A 25847-nucleotide genomic window follows, 5' to 3' on the forward strand; every position below is an offset into this window, starting at 1 on the left:
CACCTTTCCTTGGTTCACACACGACTCTGCTAAGTGGCGACCATGCTCTGTCCACTGCCGGTCCCTGCTGACGTTCCCAGTCTGATGAAGGCAGCTGTAAAGACATGGGCAAAACAAGGCGTCACTGCAGCTCTTGTGAGAAGAGCCAAGGCAGAAAGTGTGCTCAGGGCTCCCTGGGGCGGCAAGGAAGGCCTGCGGTGGTGATGTAGCTGGGGTGTGGAGGAGGACCAGAGGTGCCTGTGTAGTGGGATGCTCAGACACAAGAAAGGAGGCTCCCGGGGGAACGGGTATGCCCCCCCAAGGCTGCGCTGCTTGTCCAGGCACAAAGAGCCAAGCAGCATTCCACAGAGCCACGTTCCAGAACCTCAGCTCTGCCCAGCTCTGCCAACATTAGGACACGGGTGTCCTCGAGGGGCTCTGCTCAGGCCCCCACCCTTGCGGGCTGTGATGGGGGCTGGATGAACCAGGCTGGCTTGAAATAGGAGACCCCAACCCAGTCTGGGGACTCAAGGAGGTGGCTGGTAGACCAACATACCAGAGATGGGGAGATCTGAGCCTGATTTTAGGAAAAAGAGGGATTTCTGGGGAGGGAAGTCACTCAACAGAGAGAAGCCTGTGTGTCCAAATGCCTGGAGAAAAGTAATCACGGAGTGACAAGGCACCTAGGGGTGCCATGGTTTTCTGCAGCAGGATGTTGGGGGGGGCTGCAGAGGACTAAGGGCCCAGGAGGGACCAAGGGGCCCCTGAACGCCAGGCTCAGTGCCCACGGGCTCAGTGCTAACTGGATCCACTGGTTACAGCTGCCTCTAAGTGCCTTCCTCTCCTCTTGTCGTCTCCCTGTCCTCAGAGCCCGTCTGCCCCACTCACATTCTGTCTCCTCTGGTCCAACAGAGATCAGTGATGGCGTGGAGGTCTCTGACGAGCTCTCCGTGTGTTCAGACAGCAGTTACGACACCTATGCCAACAGCACAGCCACTCCCGTGGGCCCTCGAGGTGGTGGTAGCCGTGCCAAGACCCTCACGGACCGGGGTGGGCATTAGCTGAAGATCTGTCTGCCCAGCTTGTACCTAAGGTAGCATCCCGAAGAGCAGAGCTGGCAGGAACCAGAGCTGGCAGAAACCGCACCTGGCGTGCCCTGGGGGCTGGTTCTGCAGCCTGCTTGGATGCTCCCAGCTCCCTGGTCAGTTCCAGCCTCTCTTGCGGGTGGCGCCCTCTCCACTGAGGCTCAGCTGGGCCTGGACTCTAGCCTCTCAGATGCCCCTGCAGGCCTGGGGCTTTTCATCCAGGAAGGGAGGGCCTGGTCTCCTGGTCCACTCTCAAGGCCATCCTCAGCCTCCCAGCCTGGAAGGTTGGTGAGTCACTGGCCTGGGCCATGTGCCCCCTGGAAGTGGAGAACGTGGATGCTTCCCCTGCGCCCACTCCTGTCTATTTCTCTGTCTGTGCTGTGAGATGACTCTGTTCTCATCCTGCCTTGAGGACGTTGGTTGGGCCTCGCCCCTGCTGGGCCTCGCCCCTGCTGGGCCTCACCCCTGCTGGCAGCTCCACTTTCTGCTCCCATCTCAAAGCACAAGGAGGTTCATCTCAGGAGGAAAACCAGCGGCTATGATGGAGACGCGTTCCTCCCAACCAGCTTCCCTCCACCACTGGCCCCTGTCCCTGAGAACTAGCTAAAGATGGCCAGAATCACAGGCTGCGGCTGTTCTGCCTCATACCCAACTGTCCAAGAGGCCTCTGGGCAGAAGCAGCCTTGGAGACCAGATAATCAACAACAGACTGATAGGACCTTGGGTTCCCACAGCCGTGGCCACAGGGCAGTGGGCCACCTGGGCAAAATGCTCTGGACTCCGTCAAGCACGGGTGTCTGGCCAAAGATGCCTGCAGGAAAGGGAACCTAAGGGCTAGGACAATTAAAGCTGCCATCTCAACGTGTGGTGTCTCTGAACTGTCAGTGGCAATCTGGGGACACATCATGTGAATCTGGGGTTGCGGGCTGGGCCCTGGGTTTGAGGAAGAGCCATTTCACAAACGAAAGTGAAAATGACTGACTATCTGAGCTCTTCCCTTGGTCAGCCATGATGCCTAGGCTTCAGGAGCCCTGAATTGCGAAACCAATGAACGCCCTTTCATTGGGGACGGGGGTGCAACATGGCAAAGTGACCACCCAAGGCCACGTAGCTTTGAACAAGTCCACATCTTTGAGAAGTCCATATCCACACCCTGAACTCTCATGTTTAAAAATGTCTTGCTAGAGTGTGGTGGCGCATGCCTTTAAAAAATATCTTTTTAAATTTAAAAAAAAATTATTTATTCGTGTGTATGTATACATGCCCCTTGTATGTGGGCACCCTCAGAGTCCAGAAGACTGTATTGGCTCTCCTGGGTCTGAGGTACAAGCTGTTGTGAGCCACTTGATATGGGTGCTGGGAACCAAGCTTGGTTCCTCTGGAAGAGCAGCCAGTGCTCTTAACCTTAGTGACCCATCTCTCTAGTCCCCAAAATGTCTTCCTGAAAATAAACTTCAGTGGGCTGAAGAGATGGCTCAGTGGTGAAGAGTACTGGCTGTTCCTCCAGAGGAGCAGGTTTCAATACCCAACACCCACATGGTGGCTCACAGCTGTCTGTAACTGGCCTCCACTGCACACATGTGGTACAGACATACACACAGAGAAACACCCATACACATATAATAATTTCTCTTTTGAGGCAGGGTCCCTCCATGCATCCCTGGCTGTCCTGGAATTCACTATGTAGACCAGGCTGGCCTTGAACTGCCTTCCTCCGACTCCCTAGTGCTGGGATAAAAAGGTGTGCTCCACCATACCTGGCTCAAACAAAACAAAAGCAAAAACCAAAAAAGGAAACTCCAGCTCTGCTGAGAGTAATGGGGTGGGGGGCAGGGCCTTTTGTAACCAGCTGGGAATGGCATGGCAGGGTGGAGAGTCTGGATCTGAGACAGGCTATAGAGGGGGGTTAGCAGGTCTTTCAGGGTGGCATGGAGGTATCTGAGCTCCTGGATGTGGAGAACAAGCCCTGAGTGCAGAGATGCCTCTTGCCTTAGTGGCTGTGGGTCTGGCTGAGGCAGGCTGGCACCCTCTGCTCAGCATGAGAAGCAGTCCCTGGGCTGAAAGTCAACACAGCACTGGGAACACTGGTGTCATGTCCCCTCCTACCTCACAGTCTTTGGGACTCTGCCTTCTGCCCTCTGCGGGGAAGATCAGCCGTAGAAACAGGGAAGGTCTTTAACTCTCGAGGCTCCCACTGAATCTGCATGGTCTTGAGTGCATCCTGAATGGAAGAAGGAGGAAGGCTGAACTCCTGCACCATGCTGCACTAGGTCAGCGGTTCTCGACCTGTGGGTCCCAACCCCTATGATGGTCAAAGGACCCTTTCACAGGGGTCGCCTAAGACCACCAGAAAACACAGATGTTTACATTATAATTCATAACAGTAGCAAAACTACAGTTATGAAGTAGCAACGAAAGTAATTTTATGGTTGGGGGTCACCACACCATGAGGGACTGTATTAAAGGGTCGCAGCATTAGGAAGGTTGAGAGCCACTGCATTAGGATAATGCCATGCCACTTAGGGGACCAGTCACATCTCCAAATGTGGGTGTTCTAGATAGAATTCTTGCTATAAGAAGATTCTGTCACCTTCTAGGAAGAAAGGAAATGATCCCCTTCCACATTCAGACCCTTCAGTAGCCCCCCTCTCCATTAACCTTTCTACACAGCCCCTTCCTGGGGAATCTGGGAGGATTTACCCACTGTTTCCCTGGCGTCTGAACATCTAGCAAGATCTTCTCTTTCTGGGGCAGAGATCATCTCCTGCCTGCCTGTCCCTGGACACAGAACACAACCAGATCTGCCAGGTTGGGAGGGGTGCGCTATCCTGCCCACATGACTCAATGGCCACTCTCCAGCCTCTGGAAACCCATTCCTAAACGATGACAGTTTCGTGGAAGCCTCTCACTGTCCATCCAGTCAACTCCCCTGGGCTCACTGGCCATCCTGATGAGCCTTGAGACACCTTGCAATCACAGGCAGGGGGGTAAAGAAGTGCAGAGCCCGGGGTCCTATCCGGAATCTCGGGTTGCACCCCACCCTCACCAGAGCCTGCTGCGGTAACCCTGCCCGGAGGGCCCGAGTGGAGTCAGGCCACTTCCCTGTCCACCAAGCAGTGACTGGCAGGCCTGTCTCCATGCTCCCCTGGGCCTCCAGCTCACGCTGCACCCTGGCTTCTCCTCCCTGGCTTAGGGGTTGCTGAAAACCCCACCTTGCTGAAGCTCTCCAGTAGCTCCCTTGGCTACAGAAGACACCTCACTGCCCACTTGACAGAGAAACAAAGGGGCCTTTTCACATTCCGGCCACTCCCTGTGCATCCCTGCTTCCGCTCCTCTAGTGTCCTCTAGCTCAGATGACCCCCCTATCTCCTGCAACCCATCTGTGAACCCTCAGCCCCTCCCCAAGTATAAGGGTCCCCAAGCCACTTCCATCCTTTTAAATTTCTTACTATGTGTGTACGTGTTTGTATGTCACGGTACAGCTGTAGAGGTCAGAGGGCAACTTGTGGGAGTCCGTTCTTCCTTCCACCATGTAGGTCTGTCCTGGTGTCTTTATCCGTTGTTCTGATAAACACTGTGGCCAAAAGGAATGTGAGGAAAGGATCTGTTTTAGCTTACAGGTCACAGTCCGTCGTCAAGGGAAGCCAGGGCAAGAGCACAAGGCAGGAACTGAGGCAGAGAGCATGGAGGAACACTGCTCACTGGCTTGCTTCCCTCTGGCTTGCACAGATACCTCTCTTACGAATCCCAGGACCAGCTGTCTAGGATGGCACTGCCCATCACAGGGTGGATCTTCCTACATCAATTAGCAATTGAGAAAAGACTTCACAGGGCCCGGCAGCAGTGGCGCACGCCTTTAATCCCAGCACTCGGGAAGCAGAGCCAGGCATCTCTGTGAGTTCGAGGCCAGCCTGGTCTACAGAGAGAGATCCAGGAAAGGCGCAAAGCTACACAGAGAAACCCTGTCTCGAAAAACCAAAAAGAAATAGACAAGACTTCACAGACATGGCCACAGACCAGTCTCACGAGGCAGTTCTTCAGTTGAGGTTCCATCTTCCCAAGGGACTCTGGGTTTGTGTCAGGTTGACAACCGAAGCCGTGACAGGGTCCCAGAGATTGATCCAAGGCTATCAGATTTGGCAGCAAGTGCTGTGGCCTGCTAAGCCATCTCCCCGGCCCCGGTAACACCCTTTCATGCCTACATAGAAAGGCTCTCTCCTCCCCCAGTACAAGAGCAGTTAACCATTTCCTGTCTGGTTTATTTATTTATTATGTATACAGTGTTCTGCCTGCATGTGTGCCTGTGTGCCAGAAGAGGTCCCCAGATCTCATTACGGATGGTTGTGAGCCACCATGTGGTTGCTGGGAATTGAACTCAGGACCTCTGAAAGAGCAGCCAGTGCTCTTGACCTCTGAGCCATCTCTCCAGCCCCTTAGTTACTTTTCTATTCCTGTGATAAAAACACCATGACCAAAAGCAACTTGGAGAGGAAAGGGTTTATTACATTTTACAGCTCTCAGGTCACTGAAGGAAGTCAGGGCAGCAACTCAAGGCAGGAACCAGGAGGCAGGAACTGAATGAAGCAGGGACCATGGAGGAACAATGTTTATTGGCTTGCTCCTCCTGGTTTGCTCAGCTTGATTTCTTATACAACTCAAGACCACCTGCCCCCTGTGGGATGGGCCCTCCCACATCACTCACCAATCAAGAAAATGCACAGCTGCCACCACCTTGGGGACCCACGGGGGTGGCTGTGCTGCTGACACAGGTGTTATAACTAACTGGCAATAGACCATTAGGCGAGGACATTCTTTCAACTGAGTGTCTCTCTTCCCAAATGACTCTTCTAACTTGTGTCAGGTTGACATAAAACTAGTCAGCACAAGCTGGGGAGATGGCTCAATGGTTAAGAGCACTGGCTGCACTTCCAAAGCAACCCAGGTTCAATTCCCAGCATGGCAGTTCACAGCTGTCTGTAACTCCAATTCTAAGGGATCTGACACCCTCAAACAGACATACATTGCAAGCAAAACACCAATACATTAAAAATAAATAATTTTTTTTCTTTTTTTCCGAAGCTGAGGACCGAACACAGGGCCTTGCGCTTGCTAGGAAAGCGCTCTACCACTGAGCTAAGTCCCTAACCCCCAAAATAAATAAATTTAATTTTAAAAAGGACCTAGTCAGCACAGGCAGGGTCCATAGACAAACATCCCCCGGGCTTCAGAGCACAAGCTCGGCCAAACCCTCTTGCATTAGTTAGATGTTTATCACTGAAACAAGATACCAGCGCAAAACAACTTAATAAGAGGAAAGATTTATTTGGCTCACGGTTTCAGAGGTTTCAATACTTGGTCACTATTTATGACCTGTGCATGGTGAGGCAGAACACCACAGTGGCAGGGAGCATGTGACAGAACAAAATGGTGGACAGGAGGCAGAGAGCAAGGAAGTGTAGGGCCACCTAACCAGACCCCAGCTCCCACGCTCCTCCACATCGCAATGATAGCATCAAACAATTAACCCATTCATGGACGAATACAATAAGAAGACCCTCAATGACTTTTCCATTGCAGCACCAGCCCAGGGACTAAGCTCCCAACACGTGGAGCTTTTAAAAAAAACATTTTTTGAGACACCATCTCACTATGTAGCCCAGGCTATCCCAGAATTCACTCTGTAGACCAGGCTGTCCCAGAACCACAGAGATCTTCTTGCCTCTGCCTCCTGAGTGTTAGGATTAAAGGAGTGCACCACTGCAACTGGCTTAGATGTTTTTAAATTACATTGTATTTGTTTTGTATGTGCAAATGTGTGTATGTGCATGGCACCTGTGTGCTATAGCATGTGTGTGAGCAGGTTCTCTCCTTCTGCCTTGCAGACCTCAGGTCCTTAGGCGTAGAAGCAGGTGCCGGTACCTGCTGAGCCATCTTACTGGCCCCATGTAAAGCCTGTTAGAGGACACTTTAGACTCACGCCAAACCATACCTCCCATCTTCCAGTCTCTAGGCCTACCTGAGCCTGGCAGGATGGGGCTCTGACACGCGTGCATGTGCACGCGCGCGCGCGCACACACACACACACACACACACACACACGCACACGCACACGCACACACGGCAGAGCAGGAGTCACCCTTACCCTCCTGCTGGTGAGAAGAGCCAGGCTGAGTGGCAGGCAAGGCTGTAGTTGTCCAGTGCCGGTGGTGGTGTGCTCACAGAACAGGACAGGCCCCTAACAAGGCCACCTCCTCCCCAGACTGCTGTGCTCTTCGGTGACAGTCCTCCACAGAGGCAGCAAATGGTCACGTCCCAATCCACTCCTCTGGCTTCAGGAGGCCAAGCGGACCCAGGCTGTCCCGTTCTCTTTTCCATCCAATTCCATGTGCTTGGTGCCGACATGTCCTTCCCACTGTGCCCTCTCCAGGAGGCCCACACTCCTCCAGGCACACACGGCGGTCACAGGACCACATACACGTAACATGCAGAGCACAGAGAGGTCCTTGTCACATGCACATGAGCCTGTGTCCACACAGACACGTGCCATACTAATCTCTCATAGACACAAGCCCCTGGCATGCAAATGAACAGCCGCAGATACAATGGGTTATGCAAAATTCTACAATGACAGGTGTGCTGTGAGGCAGGAACACACACATGGCAGTCACAAAGAGGCAGGCGGGAAACCTGGATCCATAGCTGTGGCAGTCACATTCTTGGTTACATCCAAAGTCATGTAGTCATATGTCCACATAGCCCAAGCACCCCAGGACTACACAGTCACTGTGTTCCATGCACTCACACACATATAGCTGCTAGAACACTACATGCTGACAACCACCCCATCTACCTGAGGCAGACACCCCATACACATACCACCCACAGTCACCCCCCAGTCCTCGAAACACCACAGCCCAGCACTGCACACGCAGTCCACCCCATGCCTATCCACACCCCTCCCTCCCTCCCAAGACGGGTCCAAGAGCGGAACAAAAGCCCAGTGCCCATTCCTACCAGCTCCCTCTCCTCCCCTCCCCCCTGGCGTCCAGTCCCTTTGTCCTCCCGCAGCTGAGCCCAAGTGGGAGTCTAGGCAAAAAACGAGAGTAAAATCAAGAGCTCGGGCTGCTAGGCAAGCGGGCAAGCGGGCGAGCGGGCAAGCCGGCTAGCTAGCGGCAGGCACAGACTGGAGCGGTCTCTGCCAGAGCAGCAGTTCCGAGTCCCTGGAAGAGGGCGTGGCCAGGTAAGCACCAAGTACCTGGGGGCAGGGTTTGGGAAGCCTGGCTAGAGGACTGTCTTGCCGTGGGAAGTGTCTACCCAAAGTGTGAGTGTGTGCGTGGGGGTGGGGGTGGGGGAGAGGGGTTTTGTGCATGGGGGTGGAAGTGGGAGGGGGTAGCAGGATAGTGGAGTGCTGAGCCAGTTTCCACTGGCTGAGTCTCAGCCCGTGAGCCGGCTTAGACTCTGTGAGATGGGAGAAGGCTGGTGGAGCCCCAGGTGGGAATCCCTACCTTCCCATGTGTCCTTGGGCCCTCCAGATGGTGGGACTCCACGATGGAAACTGGGTCTCCCATCACCGGGTGCCCATAGTTCCCTGAGCCTAGAGCAGTAGGTGGCCGTAGAATTAAGTATTGGCAAAGTTCCTAGGAGGTGAACTTAAGGACCGTCACAATAGCAGGCGGCTTGTCCTGAGAATGCCTGCCTTCCTAAGACTCAGCCTAGAGGGTCGCTGTGTCCTAGGCTAGCTAAGGACAGTCTCACTGGATCCCTGGTTGTTCCTAGAGGACATGCCCCCCACACACACACCGGCAAGTCCTGCAGAGGGGCTAGACTTAACAGCCTGGTGCATGGTGGGCTTGGGCTGGTCGCCTCTACCTGGGCAACAGTCATTGTCCATCAGGGGCTTAGTCCTTGTGACCCTGAGGCAGTGGATCCACTACTCGGCAGGATCCTGCATAAACTGTGAAAGCCAGGTTGATCTGCCCTTCAGCAGTAGATGAGAGAATGGAGCTTGAAAGGCACCCGCAGAGGCAGAGCTGAGCCTCCTCAGAGTAAGTTCCCACGGTAAGGAGAGCACTGCCTATGTCCAGACCATGCCAAGTGTTGGCTGCGGGTTCTTAAGGACCAAATCCTAACCAGGGTGAAGAGTGCAATCTGTGTCGTGTTTTCATAAACGCCCCTTCCCGACCCCCACACAAAACCTGTGAAGGAAGGGCAGGCTCCCTCTGTGTGACCGATTCCTCACGCTTTTCTCCACTTACACACAGCCCATGTTCTGCCCCCTTTGCATGAGAGAAGGAGGAAGCACATACTACAACCCCAGCACTTACCCACATCCCGTCTGATAGCGTTCTGTGGCTAGCCGGTATGATCTGCTTCAGAGGAGATCAGGCTGGTGGCTTACCCAGGCCAGACAACTCCAGACTAAAGGAGGATTGGAAGCCCACGTGCCTAGAGCCTGGAAACTAGAAACATCTCTCACTCCCCCGCCTTTACTCAACTAATTCTACTCATCTCAGGAATCCCTTTCTTAAATCTCCTCCAGCTGTGTGTACTGTCCTTTCTGAGTTCCTCCAATCCTCCCCCAAGGACCCCTGCCCAAGCTCTGAGCTCCAGAAAGGTAGGGATTATGACTGTCTGGCTCAAAAATCATTAAACACTAGCTTAATTAATACACGCACTTGGTCTTGTGTAAGTGTTGAGCACCCAGGATAGTATGCTGGTGTGCTGTGGTGGTTAGGGGAAATCCTAAACGGAAGAGTCTGGTCAAAGGGAGGTACCTACAGATCTGAAGGAGACATGAAGCGAGAGAGGGACACACACACACACACACACACACACACACACACACACACACACACACACACACTCACGGTAGCCGGAATCCCTTTACCAGAGACTACAGCTCGTGCAACGGGACCCTTCCTACAGACATTTTGTCCAGGTTTCAGCAACCTCCCTGAGGGAGCCACTATCCAAGCCCAGTTCGAGCCCTAAACACTGCATAACTTAGACGTGTATAAATCGTTCCACCCCCCTCCCTTTTTGACTCTCCTAAATTATCCTATTTGAGTCTACCATCTGTTTCCTGCAGAGCCTGGCAGGAAAAACCTTAGCCAAGCCCGAACGGAAAAGGGCAAGACGGCCGAAGTAGGTACTGGAGGGGAAGACCAGACACAGAAGGCAGGGGCTGACTCAACGCCATCAGAAGTCTAGATGGGCCAGGGTGGGGGTGGGGACAGTAGGTGCATGGCCAAAGTGCATGGTTGGCGAACTAGTGAAGGCAGGCCTCAATGTGCGGGACGTCCCCCTGCAGCCCCATGCCCAATGCAATCTGTGTTCTCTTCCCGCAGGATGCGGGAGACCCCGGGGCGCGAGGAGTCGGAGCCGGGCGTGGAGGCCCCGTGCGCCGCAGCCTGCCACGCGCAGCGCATCCTGCAGACGCTCAACGCGTACCGGCGGAGCGGCACCCTCACCGACGTGGTGCTGCGCGCCGGCGGCCGCGACTTCCCGTGCCACCGCGCGGCGCTCAGCGCGGCCAGCGCCCACTTCCGCGGCCTGTTCGCCGCCGGCCGGCCCGAGCGCGCAGCGGCCGTGCTCCCGGTAGGACCCGAGGCGCCCGGGGCGGCGGCGGCCCTGGCCGTGGTGCTCGACTACATATACGGCGCGGGCGTGCGGCTGCGCACCGAGGAGGAGGCGGCCGCCGTGCTGGCGCTGGCCGAGCGCCTGGGCGTGGCGGGGCTGCGGGAGGCGTGCGCGCGCTTCCTCGAGGGCCGCCTGCGGGCCGCCAACAGCCTGGCGCTGCGCCGCGTGGCCGCCGCCTTCTCGCTCGCCTCCCTGGCCGAGCGCTGCGGCCGCGTGCTGCGCCAGGCCTTCGTGGAGGTGACGCGCCACGCCGACTTCCTGGAGCTGGCGCCCGACGAGGTGGCGGCGCTGCTGGCCGACCCCGCGCTGCGCGTGGCCCGCGAGGAGGCCGTGTTCGAGGCGGCCATGCGCTGGGTGCGCCACGACGCGCCGGCTCGCCGCGGGCAGCTGCGGCGCCTGCTGGAGCACGTGCGCCTGCCGCTGCTGGCGCCCGCCTACTTCCTGGAGAAGGTGGAGGCCGATGAGCTGCTGCAGGCCTGCGGCGACTGCCGCCCGCTGCTGCTGGAGGCCCGCGCCTGCTTCATCCTGGGCCGGGAGGCTAGCGCGCTGCGGGCCCGGCCGCGGAGGTATGGCCTCCCGCTTGCTGGCCCAGCGATGCCTCGTATCTTCCCCAGCTCTGGTTCCTTCACTGCCCCTCATGAATTGTCACCGTTTCTTGGTACCCGGCGTTCTGCCTTGAAGAGTTTAGCCCTGTGAGGGAAGGATGCATTCCATTTCCTGCCTCATCTGCCATTCTGAGAAACGGGTCCAATTGGGAATCTGCTCTCTGGGGACCCACAGGCTAGTAAGACAACTAAACCCACAAAGGCATGAGAAATGTCCACTCTGCCCGTGCAATGCCAGACCCAGAGACTGACTATAGGTGGGATAGTCCACAATGGCCCTCATACCCGAGGGACAGAAGACAGGGGTGATGTCTCTAACTTTGAGCGCGAGGCCAGGGACACAAGATGAACGGTTAGGAAAGCACTAGCCAGAGGGTTAGGAAAACCTGGTGAGGCCAGAAACCCAAAGAGTCAAGGGTGGAGAGCTCTGCAGAATGTCTGCGTAATCTTGCTCATGGCAATTCCCCATTAGGAGGTGGCTAGGGGAAGGACGCGGTATATTAGGTGTTAGGGATGGAGGATTCATATTAGACAAAACTGAGCATGACTCAGCCCATAATTCATGAGCCTCAGCTTCTTCCTCAGTAAAAGGGACAACAATCCTAACAACCATCTGAAGGATTAAGCAAAGAAAGGGGAGAGTCGTTTTTCTGTAACTTAGAGGCGAGTCGACTAGTTAAGGGTTAGTGACTCCCTATCATAACCAGAGGTAAGACTGGAAGTGATGGGTTCCACTGGCAGCCTCCAGTGTATGCAGAAGGGCAGCGGCATTGTGTGATGTGATCAAAACAGCAAGAAAGGAGCCGGGCTTGTTGCTGGATGCCTGTCAGTCCAGCACTAAGTAAGCAGGAACAGGATAGGGAATTGAAGACCAGAGGCTGCACAGAACAAGGGCTGGGGATATGGCTTAGAGGCAGAGCGCACTAGCCGTCGGGTGCAGTAATCCCCAGCATCCCTTGCGGGAGGCCGAGGTGGCGTGGGAAAGGGCCGCAGCGCGAGTGTGGATCTACAGGTGTTCGGTTTATCCTCACCCCAGATTCATGGACCTAGCGGAAGTGATAGTGGTCATTGGCGGGTGTGACCGAAAGGGACTCCTGAAGCTGCCTTTCGCCGATGCTTACCACCCCGAGAGTCAGCGCTGGACCCCACTGCCTAGCCTGCCTGGTTACACACGCTCTGAGTTTGCCTCCTGTGCACTGCGAAATGACATTTATGTTTCTGGTGAGAGCGCAGCGGAAGTAGGAGCCTCTCATCTGCCCCGCCCCCCCCCCCACACACACATACACCCCCCTTTTTTCCCCCTCTAATCAGCTTTCCCATAATCCCCTACAGTTTGTGGCTAAAATCCTGCGTGTGGTCCAGCAAAGCCAGTCACCTGTAGGGGATGTTGATGTGGGTCTTGGGGCCGGAAGGCCTTAAGCTGTGGCTTTGGTCTTTGGTCTGACCAAAAGGCCACCTGGTCTTCAGCAGGTCATTCCTGGTCCCTGAACCTCATCCTTATTTCCTGTATGGAAACTGTATAATAATCCCAGCACGGCAGAGAGATGGGGATGGAAATGAAGGTAGAGCATTGGTCAAGAACAGTGACTGGGTCACCCTCTCCCCCACACATGCCCGCAGATGCCCTGCTCTCCCTCGGCCCACCACACATTCTTCGTGATTGTCTTGAGGATGCCCCTCCTCCTTTGCTTCCCTGAGCACAACTGGTATCCCACCACGGGGCACCTGGTGAAGAGCACTCTCCCCTCCCTGGATCTCCCTGGCACCCTCTCCTTCCATTGAAAGCACACTGTCTGGGTGGTAGGCACAGTCTTACACCAGCCCAGTGAGAAAGCCTTCCTACACTCTTAAGCCTTCCTTTGGATTTAGGGGTGTTTCTGGCTCTCTGGGGGGCACTGCCCCTTTCTCCATAGGAGGTCACATCAACAGCCGTGATGTCTGGATGTTCAGCTCCCATCTGCACACCTGGATCAAGGTTGCCTCGATGCACAAGGGCAGGTGGAGGCACAGGATGGTGGCCCTGCAGGGACAGGTAGGCACATGCTCTGCTTCTGCCCTGGGATCCAAGCCGTAGACCATCTGGGGAAGGAGGGATCGGAGTCCCCAAATGATTAGTCAGGACTTGCTCGAGATCACATAATAATGTTAACAGTCATCACAGCAGCTCACACTTGCAAATCAGCACATGGGAGGCTGAGGCAAGAGGGTCGTGAGTTTGAGGCCAGCCAGGGCTACATAGCAGGACCCTGTCTCAACATCATCACCCATCCCAGATAAATAGCCATCACTGTAAAAATACAGTTCAGTGGCGAAAGGTTTGGGCCTTGGGACCAGAGTACTGAGTCTTGACTCTGCCACTTACAAAATCCTGCTAGTTATCTTTGTGAGCCTCATTCTGCATTCAGAAACATACAGGAATCGGGTAGGTGGGTGGTAAAAACCCTTAGTAACCACTCGGGTTATTACTAAGCATCATCTGCAGCTGGAATACAGATGCCTGCCTCCCGTCCCCTGCGTTGAACAGGGAAGGGGGTTCCTGAACTAGGAAAAGAGGAACTTGGTCAGGCAGTGGCTGCACTGAGATGCCCCTGGTGGGCTCACAGACTGACGCGGTGGGGTGTTGAAGTCGCCTGTAGCTCTGAATCCCAGGGCTCTGGCCTCTGTCTTCACCCTCAGCTCTTCGCAGTGGGCGGCTTCGATGGCCTTCGGCGCCTGCGCAGCGTGGAGCGCTACGACCCGTTCTCCAACACCTGGGCGGCCACAGCGCCCCTGCCGGAAGCCGTGAGCTCTGCAGCGGTGGCGCCCTGCGCTGGCCAGCTCTACGTGATTGGGGGCGCCGGGCAGGACGGTGTCAACACTGATAAGGTGGGCTCTGGCCTTGAGATTAGGGGACATAAGAGGCTGCAGGGAAGCAGCGTAGCCTACTGTGTGCAGGCTAGATCTGGGCGCTGGCGTGAGACAATCTAGCACTCGGGGAATCATTTTGATCAAGGAAATGAGTTAAGAAAGATGACCTCAGCCGGGCGCACGCCTTTAATCCCAACACTCAGGAGGTAAAGGCAAGCAGATCCCCGAGTTCGAGGCCAGCCTTGTCTATAGAGAGAATTACAGGACAGCCAGGACTATACAGAGAAACCCTGTCTTGAAAAGACCGAAGTGGGGGGTGCGGGTGCAGGGAAAAGAAGGGCGCGCGGGGCGGGTGGGGGGGACGACACCTCAGAGGGTACTCAGTGAGGCACCTATACTCTTCCGATTGGTACCAACCATGTGGGCTTCATAGATTTTAAAAATTGAAAGATTGATCCAGGCCGTGGTGGTGCTGGTCTTTAATCCCAGCACTCGGGAGGCAGAGACAGGCAGATCTCTGAGGCCAGCCTGGTCTACAGAGCGAGATCCAGAACAGCCAGGGCTAGAAGGTCGGGGCTGGAGGGATGACTCATCGGTGTACTTGCTGTTTTTGCAAAGGACCAGAGTTTGGTTCCCAGCACCCATGTCAAATGGCTCACAACTGCCTTCCACTCTAGCTCCGGATCTGACACATTCTTCTGGCTTCCACAGCCACCCACAGCCGCACAGAGAGACGTATAAATAAAAATAATCTTTTAAAAAATTAGATGACAGAGTAGGATTAGTTAAAATGCTTTCCTTCCATTCAAAAAAGGAAAGAATCTATTATAAGCTGGGGTTGTAGGGCACAGGAGGCTGAGTTGGATCCTAGCACTGCATAAACCAATCATAGTGGACTAAAAATTAGGGTAATCTGCCGAGTATTCCTAGAGACACAGGTCAGAGGCCATGGTAGCGGGCAGGTAGGGGTGAGGCTCATCCACCCCTGCTTTCCTCCTGCAGGTGCAGTGCTTTGACCCCAAGGAGGACCAGTGGAGTCTGCGGTCCCCAGCACCATTCTTGCAGCGGTGTCTTGAGGCCGTCTCCCTGGAAGACACCATTTATGTGGTGGGAGGCCTCATGAGTAAAATTTTCACCTATGACCCTGGCACCGATGTCTGGGGAGAGGCAGCTGAGCTGCCCGGCCCTGTGGTAAGTGGGGTCCCCTGCACTGGCACATTCAGGAGCGCAGACCCACTTCCAAGGCTCTGGAGCTCACCAGTCCGAGGTCCTGCATATGACTCCACGCTGAGGGGCATCACATCGTCCCCTTGCTTGTCCTCCCAGTGACGGAGGAGACTGGCCTTAGTGTCTGGCCCAAGGCCATCAGTTGGCCTGTAGTAAGCCAGTGTCTAGAATTCAAGTGCCGTGACTTAGTAAGTTCCCTGCTCCAGTGACATCAGCAGCCAGGGGTGCAAGTTCTGGCCTCCACAGCCCCCTTTCCCCCCACCTGCTGCCCCGAGACTCCAGGGAAACTATATAGATGTATAATTGGTGGTCTCTGTCAGTTCTGGGCCTGGGTGATTCCAAGACCGAGGTTCCCAGCTCTCTGAATGAGACTGTAGGATGGCGGTACTGTTCACAGGTGTGCGATCTTCCAGGCTTGACTTCAGCTTTTTGGTGAAGACCAAGTGAAGGATATCCCACACACAATGGCAGCAAAGAGGGTGCTTGCTCTTTGAACTGTGCAGATGAGATAGATCTAAGACAGAGCAGGTGACTTCTCCAGGCCATTTATTTAGTAAGGGTCAATTATTTTGTCTCCCTGCCATCCAGATTGCCTAGTCGATCTGTAGGGCAAGACTCTGCTATGTGGCTTGGCCAGCTAAGAACCAAGGGAGTCCCTGGCTGCATCCCACAGTTAACTGTCTGTCTGTCTGTCCACTCAGGAGAGCTGTGGCGTGACTGTGTGTGACGGGAAGGTGCACATCCTCGGTGGGCGGGACGAACATGGGGAAAGCACCAACAGCGTCTTCACCTTTGACCCCAGCAGTGGGCAGGTGGAGGCCCAGCCAGCGCTGCAGCGCTGCACCAGCTCGCATGGCTGTGTCACCATTGTCCAGAGCCTGAGCAGATGATTGGGACAGCCTGAACCAGGAGGGAGAAAACTTGGGCATATGCAGCACTTGGCTCCCCTCCTGGACCCTCCATGTGAATAGTCCTCTAACTTATTGCCCCTTTTCTTGTAGAAATAAAAGGTTGTTCAAAAGTCGGGTGTGTTCCAGCTCATGCCTGCTTTATCCAGAGAAGGTATTTTGCAGTTCGCCAGCGCGGCTACGCCACTGTAGGCCACGCAGCCAGCCATACTCACCTTAGACTACGGTGAATTACTCCGTTCTGGACACCGGAGCGTGCAATTGGCACCAGGAGCAAGGTGCCAGCAGATTCCATCTGGTGACGCTCTGCTTTATAAGTTCCCTTCAACCTCCCCAAATGACACTAATCTCGGACGATTTATTCATCTACCCGAAGGAGCCTGTTTCTTTTTAAAATTTATCCACTTACTACAGTGTGAGTGCATGATGTATGTACACATGTGCATGAAGTGCATGTAGAGGTCAGAGGACAACTTTGTGGAGTCTGTTCTATCTTACGTGGGTTCTGGGGATCACGTCTTCAGGCTGGCATGGCAAGACTACCAGCTCGAGCCATGTCCACCAGTCCTCATTCTTAATGCTATGATGTTGTGTATTAGGACCCAACATAGCAATTTTGGAGGAACATCGGCATTCAACTGTTAGCACACCCATTACCTCATTTCCTTTCATTACTGGAGATATATATTTTACTTCTGTGTCATGGTACCTGTGTGGAGGCCAGAGATCAAATTGTGGACGTTGGTTCTCTCCATCTAACACATGGGTTCTAGGGACTGAACTCACATCAGCAGGCTTAGCAGCAAAAGCCTTTATCCACTGAGCCACCTCTCCAGGCCCAACATTTTTTTGTTTCAGGGTAGAAAGCACCACAGCCCTGGCCAAATCCCCAACATCAGTGTAAGACGCACTCTGATGCCACTGTACACTTGATATGGCCCAGGGCTCCAGGACAGTATCCGGACAAACTGCTGGATGGGAAAAAGGGAAAAACACACCCAGGATGCAGAGGCTGTTTCCAGGGATGAGGCTGCAGTACTTAGTCCTGGCTGGCCCCATCTGCAGATCCTCATTTGCACTCAGATTGCCTTTTGAAGAAGAGCCTCTTTCCCAATCTCTCTCATTCTCAAAGCCCCAGGGCCATGTCTGCAGGGTCTCTCCAGCTGGGGCTGGCCCATCCCAGCCAGGCACAAAGGCTCTGGTCCCAGCTGAGCTCCAATAGCACAGATTAGGGAACTGTGGCCATCTGTTCTCAGCTGATAATGACAGCAGGGGACGAGTACAGGCCAGCACCACAGCCTGCCTGTCCCCACCCTAAGGGGACACTTAGGACAAAGCAATGGCACCTATCATGTCTACCCAGGAACAATAGGAGCCCATCCAGGGCAAATTCTTCTAAAAGATGTCTGTCCCCTGGCTAGACACTTCATTAAGGCCAAGCAGTGATCCCAAGCTTCCCACTCAGATTCCCAAAGGACCCTATTTTTTAAATTTTAACCACTTACTATAGTGTGAGTGTTGTTCTATGCATGCTCTGTCTGCCAGGACCCACAGGCAAGTAAGATAAGAACTCAGAATGGGACAGCCTAGATGAAACATGAAGTAACCATTACAGCAACCTCCCACCTCCTTGTAGCATTTCTCAAGTATTGTACTATCCTTCAGAAGTCTGGAAACATCAGGTGGAATCACGCTTTCCTTTTACCCATGACAGGAAATCTCACTCATCAGACAGATCAGATGGATGTAGGGGTACACAGCAGCACTTCATTCACTCCAGAGGGATGCTAGTAACACCAGTCACACTAGCAAGATGGCTCAGTGGGTAAAGGCATACCTTGCCATTCTAACAACCAGAGCTCAATCCGAGACCCACAGTGGAGGGCAAGGACTCCCAGATGTCCCCTGCAAACTGGTGACTGGAGGGAAATGTGTTGACATTATTTTTACTAGAGATTGAACCCAGAACCTCAAGCATGCCAAGAAAGTGCCCAATTTTTAAGGCCACCTATCAGTCATTATAATTGATGTTTACAGACCTATGAGTGAAAGTTTCAATTGTGGAACCAAGAAAATCAGTGTCTTCAGCAAAACCAGGAGTTATTGTTTCCCATAACTACTGTAATTTAAGTACAAAAGCAGTGAGTAGCTAGAGCCTATTTATTAGACTTGAAATCTGGAATCAGTACTTTCCAGTTTGTTCCAGCTTCAACTAGGGAGCATTCACTGCACCTGAGGGAGCGCTCACTTAGGACATAGTATTAGTTCTATGCTCTGTAGTGAGGTCTAGGCAAGCTTCAACCATGGAAACCCTGCCTCCACGAGGGGATAAGGGGTCATTCATTGTGCCGTGTATCATTCTCTTGGTCAGCTGGGGGTGGGGTAGGCAAAGGACACATCTAAGTACTCAGGAGAGGCAGGATGGGGAGTTCCAGGCCAAAGCAAGCCACAGCCAGACCCTTTTTTACTCTACACCAAAGGCTGTAAGAATGCATCTAACACACACCCCTCCCCTCAGTGGCTGACTCCCCACTGTCAATTTATTTCCAAGCTACCCAGGCTGCAGCCTTATGTGTAATTAGGAAAGCTTAGGAGCAAAGGTTAAGTCACTTCCAACCTGGGATCTGACCTTAACTCCCCAACTGGAAGTGAAGACTTTGAGGTAAACCTCAGAGAATACATTCCTGTTGACGACAAAGGTTAGGCCTGCTGCCAATCAGCTATTAATGGAATGTGTCCAACACAAGGATGTTATTAAATGTTGTTAGTGGCCCCAGGGAGTTACAGCCGCACCTTATACATACTACAGACTTGATGAAAAACAAAGGTGAACTGTTTTCAGCATCCAAATCTAGTAACCCTGAGACCAGTCCTAAAAACAAGCAGAGGTAGGTGGACCAGTCAGGAATGGGACCCTGCCTCAACACCAAAACCACATGGTCATGCTCCTGCTCACAGGTCCACCCAGAACAAGTGCCTGAAGTGCTTCAGGACTGATCTCACACTGCCAGCAACTGTACTTCCAGTGAGTTCTAAGGACCAGCTCCGTTTGCGGTTTTCCCTTCCCAGGCTGCAGAGGGCAGAACTTGACTAAGCCCCTCCTCCCTGGCTGCTCTATGGCAATGCTGCTCCGGTGCCACCTACTGGGAAAGGAGCGAACACCAGCTCACAGGCTAAACTTCCAAGTCTGCAAAAAATTCAGTAGGAATTTAAAAGATCTGAAAGTGTACCACTGGGTGTGCCAGGACCAGACTCACCCAGCATGCTCAAGACCCCCACACTTGATTGGTCCAATATTGGGAGGAGAGAGTTCAGTAACATTTCTAGCAAAGCTGCTGATGCCGAGTTTACTCACGTGGATGCTAGTTCTTGTGGAGTGCAAAGGCACTGTATTTCCTTGCTACCTGCCTCTTGGCCTTCCTACTTTTCTAGGTTTGTGGTTATTTTGCCTGATTGTCTATGTACCATGTGTCTGCAGAGACCATCAGATCCCCTGGGACTGGAGTTAGGCGACTGTAAACAGTAAGTGGGTACTGGGGATCTAACCTGGTTTCTCTGGAAGAGCAACCAGTTGTTTTCATGAAGTCTCACAAAATCAATTCAACCATAGCCCAGCAAATTAGCTGTGCCAGTGTCTAGAGAATTCAGATGCCAATTATTTGTCCTATATTCATGAGCTACGTGATCAACCAGATGATGGCTGCACACTTTATTCACAATACCCTAAGGCAGAGGCCAGCCAGGGATATACATTAAGACTACCTTTATATTTTTAAAACATGTATATCTGAGGTCTGAAGAGAGTGCAGGTTAAGAATACTGGCTGCTCTTCCAGAGGTCCTGAATTCAATTCCCAGCACCCACATGGTGGCTCAAACATCTTAATATCTAGTGACCTTTTCTGGTGTGCAGGCACAAGACTATATAATAAAGGTAAACCTGTATTCAACATGTATGGAACTAAGCTGGCTGGCATTAGGTTGTGGATATGGTCAGTGTGCTCCCAACTTACGTAACTTACTCAATTAAGTTCTTACTCTGCAAAGCTACTTAGGTGAAGACAAAGAAATAAAGAGATAAAGTGGTTCATGAAGGCTGCAGGCCTTTCTGCACTAGTCAGGCGGCACCCCAGGCCCCCGACAGTCTTCTCATCAGAGCACAGGCCAACGTAACTCAATCACAGCTGAACACTGGACACAAATCCAGTCAGGCTTTGTCTTTGTGCAAGATTTTATTAAACGTCTGTTTGTACAGGACAACATCCAGCCTCCAGATGCAACTGTCAAGACCCTGAAACCAAATAAAACAATGTAAGAAAAAACTCATTTGAGTGCTTTCATTTATTACATGGATGCAAACTCCCATGCAGGGTTTTGACCTTAACTTAAACACATCGCAGCACAAAGGCTTTTTTACTGAAACCTTGACAAGGCCACTAAAGGATATACTGAGTAGCAACAAGAATATCTGTAAACTCTTGAGCAAAGGCAGTGAAGGAAACACTGACAGATCTGTGGGGTGGGCACCGCATTCCAACCTTACCCTCCCACACAGGAAGAAAAAAAAAAACAAAACTTATTCACACACTGAAACATCACAAGTAACAATAAAAAACCCCAGCTGCTGGCCCAGGAAGGTCACTGCAGACATACCTGTTATGCTGTAGGCACTGGCTGGGGCATGGCAGGTGGCTCTGGTTTCCCACCCTTCTGTTCTGAGATGGGGGTGGTGGGCAAGATCTCGTCTTTCGGTTCCACAATGCTCACGTGATCAGGCAGAGGCTTCTTGGGGCCGATCTTACCACTTGGGTCCCAGGGCAACATGATCTTCACTTTGATGCCCAGCACACCTAAGACACCAGAGCTATAACTGAGCTGGGGTTTTACCAACTCCTCCCCAACAGGAAAATAGCAGCACTTACTCAAAACCACTGTGATCTGGCCCTTCTCAGACAAATGCCTCTAAATCAATCAATGAACAGGACACTTTTGCCAAAGGAACCATGCACAGCGCCACAGAACGTGGCGCTGACAAGGACCAAGAGCAAGGCGTGACCTTTCTGACTCGTCATCGTGTCATCACCGAAGGGCACACAGAAGGCTAAGACAACTCATTTCTTCACAGCACATGTAACCAACAGCTCCTTCCATAATAGACTATCCAAACACAGGTCCACGGAAATACACCCATCTGCTCATCTGCCCTGGGCATTCCTAGCTACCCAGGCCCCCAGGTTCCCTTCCCAGCACAGCTGCTCACCTTGTCTCAGGAGCACATGGCGCACAGCAGTGTCAACATAGTAGTTAACAGGGTCTCCACTGTGGATCATCAGCCCATCCACAAACTTCATGGACTTGGCCCTCTGTCCTCGGAGCTTCCCAGACACCACAACCTCGCAGCCCTTGGCCCCACTCTCCATAATGAACCGAAGCACACCATAGCAGGCCCTTTGGAAGAAGAGAGTCATCTGTTATTACCAAAGACACACTGCCTGTCCCTCCCACCAAGCTTAAAAACAAAACATTTGGGTTTCACTTTAGTAACTCTCAAATGGTAGCTTGGGAAACAATCAGAGCTCAGCCGAAACAGCAATTCACTGCCTGGATGCTTTTCCATCCTGGCCTCCTGTATGCTAGAATCACCTCTGAAGGATGAACTCTACACCCTCATGCCTGGGTCCTTCTCCAAGCCATTATCTGGGCCGGCCAAGCTCAAGCATAGGTATTTTCTCACATCTTTTATTATTTTATCTACTATTACTATGTGCACATGATATGAGTGCACGGAGACCCGAGGACAACTATGGAGTCATGGTCCCTTCTTTACACAGGTTCAGGGAACTAAACTCTGGTTGTCAGGCTTGCCTTTGTCTGGTGACAAGCACCAGACAATTCTTGGAGACAAGGTCTCACTACATAGTCCTGGCTGGCCTGGAATTTGCAGAGATCCACCAGCCCCTGCCCTGGAGTGCTGGATTAAGAATACACAATACCACATCCGGCAGGAATAGGTTATTTTGAAAAACGCTTGCTAGGTGGCTCCCAGGTACCATCCTAGTTGACAAGCACAAGAGCCCCTAACATACTTTTAGCCACCTTGACATAAGAGCACTAGAAAAACCCTTAGGCCTGTAAAACCTAAGATTAAGAACACAAAGACTGGCCGTGGTGGCACACACCTTTAATTCCATCACTAGGGAGGCAGAAGGAAGATCTGAGCTGAAGCCAGTCTGAATTCCAGACAGTCACGGCTGTACAGAGAAACCCTGTCTCAAAAACAAAACAAAAAAATCTGTAAGCCAGGCAAAGTGGCCTTTAATCTTGGTGGACCATCTCCGAATTAGGTCAGTTAGGGTTACAGTGAAACCCTTTCCCTCCACAAAAAACAAAAACAAACAAAAAACAAAACAAAAAAGCCTTTTCATATTCTCTTCTAATTCTCATAACCAAGGAAAGGTGGCACTTAAAAAAAAAACAGACCAGCTCAGGCAGGGTCCCAACCCTCACCTCACTTAGTGCCATACAACTTACAGGAATAGCTGAGACAAGGCCTTACCTCCAGGCTAGTCTCTTACTTTGCATCTGTGAGACTGGCTTTGGATTCCCAAGATTCTTCACCTTCACAGTGCTGGGATTATGGGTGGGCAATACCACACCTGACCAATTTATAGCGATTTAATGCCTTGATTTATAGTTCTTTCCCATCACAACTGTCATCTCTTTTTTGAGACAGAGTTTCTCTGAAACAGTCCTGGCCCCTGGAACTCTGTAGACCAGGCTGGCCTTGAACTCAGAGATCTACCTGCCTCTGTCTCCCAAGTGCTGGGATTAAAGGTGTGTGCCACCACCGCCCAGTCTGTTATCTCTTTATAGCCCCCACAAACATAAATGCATTAATAGATCCACGTGACTTCTAACTTGTTGAAATGTGTGGTATCCCAGAAGCACTAGAGCCCTTATCCACTAACCATGGATACCTCACACAGGAGCAGCAACAGGATGCTTTCTGCCCACCTATCAAGGGTCCTTCCTAAACCGCACAATGCACCCCAACACACGTCCCCTCCCTGTATGATTTTACTCTTGTTCCATTCTCAGTGTCCCCAAGTATTCCCATTATTTGACCATTCTTTAAGGGCTCATACTACAACCCAGGCTGGCCTGCCACCAAGCCACCCTCCTCTCGGTCTTCCTAGTGTTGGTATTATAGGCACGTGTCACCCACAACAGGCCCTCCACTAGGTCTCGCTGGCCTAACAGTTCAAGGGGCATAAGCTATCTTACTGTTTCACCAGCAGTGACAGGATGATCCTGTCACTGCTAACAAAGTCAGGCACACACTGATCCACAGAAGGGCAAGACCATCAAGTCTCAGAACACTTACCTTCGCACAGCAAGCCCTCCTAGGAGTTTGTAACGTAGAGACTCTGCCTGAGCAATGGCACACAGACCTCTTGTGGCTACCTTTTCTGCATAAAGCTTTAAAGGAAGCAAGAGACATATTTATTACTCACCAGTTTTCAATTAAGCCACGGTAATATCTCTTAACTACCAAAACATTCCTCGTTGCCCCCCTCTGGCTCCCCACAACCACACTAGCAGAGCAATGGAATAACCAATCCACCTGTGTATCCTTTCTATATATAAATGTAAGGCAGAACACTTTGGTCACCAGAATACTCCCATAAACTTAAGCATAGTGTTCGTCGTTTTAGACAGGGTCTCGCTATGGCAGCCCTGACTAGCTCTGCACTAGCCACCATCCTGCCTTGTGGCTGCCATACTTGGCAACTCTGACAGAGTATCAATCCACCTGTAATATTCAATGGCCATGCCAAAAGGTTTCAGAAGTACCATTCTACAGAACCAACATCTAAATCCAGTCTACAACCCCTGGTATAAGCCAGGGGAACTCACCTCTACACTGCCCTCGGGGAAGCCGAACCTCTTCTGGACTACTGCAGTCAACTCTCTGATCCGACGACCCTTCTCACCAAGAACATTCTGTGTTCTGCAGAGGGGGAAAGTTACAATTTACTCAACATCTCATGTGTCACCTATCACACAGCAAGAACACACGTTAAATGAAAAGGGTTAAGGTAAATTCTTTCCAAATGAGGTTTTAAAAAAAGCAACTACATGCTGGGTGGTGGTGGCACACGCCTTTAATCCCAGCACTCAGAAGGCAGAGGCAGGCGGATCTCTGGGAGTTCAAGGCCAGCCTGGTCTACAGAGTGAGTTCCAGGACAGGCTCCAAAGCTACACTGAGAAACTGCCTCAAAAAAACGGGGATGGGGGCGACTACACTCACCAAGGCCAGGTTCATTGGCTGGCTGCCCCATGTTTACATAGCATCTTAGCACACACAGTGATCACAGGTGATAGTATACATTTTTACCTGGTGGCTAAGATAATGATTTCTGTCCTGGTTGGTGTAACCCGGACTTCGACTCCAGAGTAGCCATCTTCAGCCAGCTCCCGAGTGAGAAACTCATTCAGTTCAGCTTTGAAGATGCCATCGGCCACAAACTAAACCAAAGAAGCAAGTTCAGAGTTAAGGTGGGGTGGAGGCTTACTTAGTCAGTGCTTCCCCAATGGCCCTGCAGGACGGCAGGAACCCTTCTCAGACAAATGCCTACAAGTCATCATTAGGAGGTTCCTTTGGCCATAGCCACAGAACGCAGCACTGGGCAAAGAGAACAGCTCCTCGACAGACTCGTCATCACCTCTTCACCGAAGGGTTTTAAAACATAATTTACACACGCAAAACAAAAACCTATTCTCAAGTGGTACATGAGCACAGCAAGGACACTGTGTAACGTCTACCTGGAGAAGGAGGGCGATCCTAACTCAAAAAGCATTGGGAACAGCAACTTTATGATCCGCGTGCATTAACCACAAACGCCGATAGGTCATTTCTAAACCTGATAACCTGATGATCTTTGCACAATTCTCCCCCCTCCCCACGGAATGACAAAAGTCTGGGACGCTTTTGCTGCGGCTCCCCAGAGAGAGCACCCCAACAGTCGGCAGCCTTTCCACGGAGGCGGCTCGCAGGGTGACGGAAGGGAATGCATGGCTAAGCTTCGCTTACCGAAGTCGCTGGGTTAGCCCGCACCCTCAAACTGTGCCAAGAGGTCACCAGAGGCGACCCAAGGTGTCCAACAGAGGCCCGAAGGCGCCCGGTGCTCAGCTCGGCCCAGGGTCTGTCCCTCCCTTCCCCAGCCACACTGCGCTATGCCGGAGCCGGCCCAGCCCAGCACACAATCCACGTCCATCCACGGCCCACAGGGACGCCGGGCGGCTCGAGCCGCTCCCCAGGACGGACCCGGAGCCGTGCGTCTCACGGCGGCACCTCCAGAACGCCCCGCGAGTCCCCGGGCCGGGCCCAGACGCTTACCTTCCTCTTCTTGGAAATTTGGACCGCCATCTTGCGCCGCGCGCCACCGAAAGGAAAGGAAGTAGCTCGCGGGCGGATGTGGGTATAAAGGGCGCAGAGCGACGACGCGACGCGACGCGACACTTGCAAGTGTTCATGGGAAATGAAGTTTTGCGTTC

The 25847-nt window shown here is 52.6% G+C and overlaps 3 protein-coding genes and 2 non-coding genes across 9 annotated transcripts in view; 2 read left to right on the forward strand and 3 right to left on the reverse strand.

Moving 5' to 3' along the window:
- The window catches only part of Gdpd5 (glycerophosphodiester phosphodiesterase domain containing 5), an 81332-nt gene extending 79407 nt beyond the window's left edge, over positions 1-1925 (forward strand). For all 5 annotated transcript variants that reach the window (XM_076548088.1, XM_042279877.2, XM_016000731.3 and 2 more), the window contains one exon: positions 892-1925. In XM_076548088.1, the coding sequence (XP_076404203.1) occupies positions 892-1040 (149 nt within the window). In that variant the 3' untranslated portion in view covers positions 1041-1925. The remainder of the gene's footprint in view (positions 1-891) is intronic.
- An 8360-nt stretch (positions 1926-10285) lies between these two features.
- Klhl35 (kelch like family member 35) lies at positions 10286-16398 on the forward strand. Its single transcript, XM_076548092.1, has 6 exons — positions 10286-11269; positions 12345-12529; positions 13222-13340; positions 13985-14173; positions 15158-15346; positions 16084-16398. The coding sequence occupies exons 1-6, from the start codon at positions 10308-10310 to the stop codon at positions 16270-16272; spliced, it is 1833 nt and encodes a 610-aa protein (XP_076404207.1). The 5' UTR covers positions 10286-10307; the 3' UTR covers positions 16273-16398.
- Positions 16399-20502: 4104 nt separating this feature from the next.
- Positions 20503-25839, reverse strand: Rps3 (ribosomal protein S3). Its single transcript, XM_006982159.4, has 7 exons — positions 25690-25839; positions 24688-24818; positions 24207-24300; positions 23674-23768; positions 21550-21737; positions 20943-21139; positions 20503-20580 (listed from the first exon to the last, which is right to left on the reverse strand). Exons 1-6 carry the CDS (start codon positions 25717-25719, stop codon positions 20946-20948), a joined length of 732 nt encoding a protein of 243 aa, XP_006982221.1. The 5' UTR covers positions 25720-25839; the 3' UTR covers positions 20503-20580; positions 20943-20945.
- Positions 21233-21377, reverse strand: LOC121826977 (small nucleolar RNA SNORD15). The gene has a single exon (XR_006069128.1). It is a non-coding gene; the product is annotated as a small nucleolar RNA SNORD15 (small nucleolar RNA).
- On the reverse strand, positions 24908-25028 carry LOC121826978 (small nucleolar RNA SNORD15). Its single transcript, XR_006069129.1, has one exon. It is a non-coding gene; the product is annotated as a small nucleolar RNA SNORD15 (small nucleolar RNA).
- Positions 25840-25847: the final 8 nt, after the last annotated feature.

The sequence above is a fragment of the Peromyscus maniculatus genome, chromosome 1 (assembly GCF_049852395.1).
Source record: "Peromyscus maniculatus bairdii isolate BWxNUB_F1_BW_parent chromosome 1, HU_Pman_BW_mat_3.1, whole genome shotgun sequence".
In the NCBI taxonomy this organism is placed as follows: domain Eukaryota; kingdom Metazoa; phylum Chordata; class Mammalia; order Rodentia; family Cricetidae; genus Peromyscus; species Peromyscus maniculatus.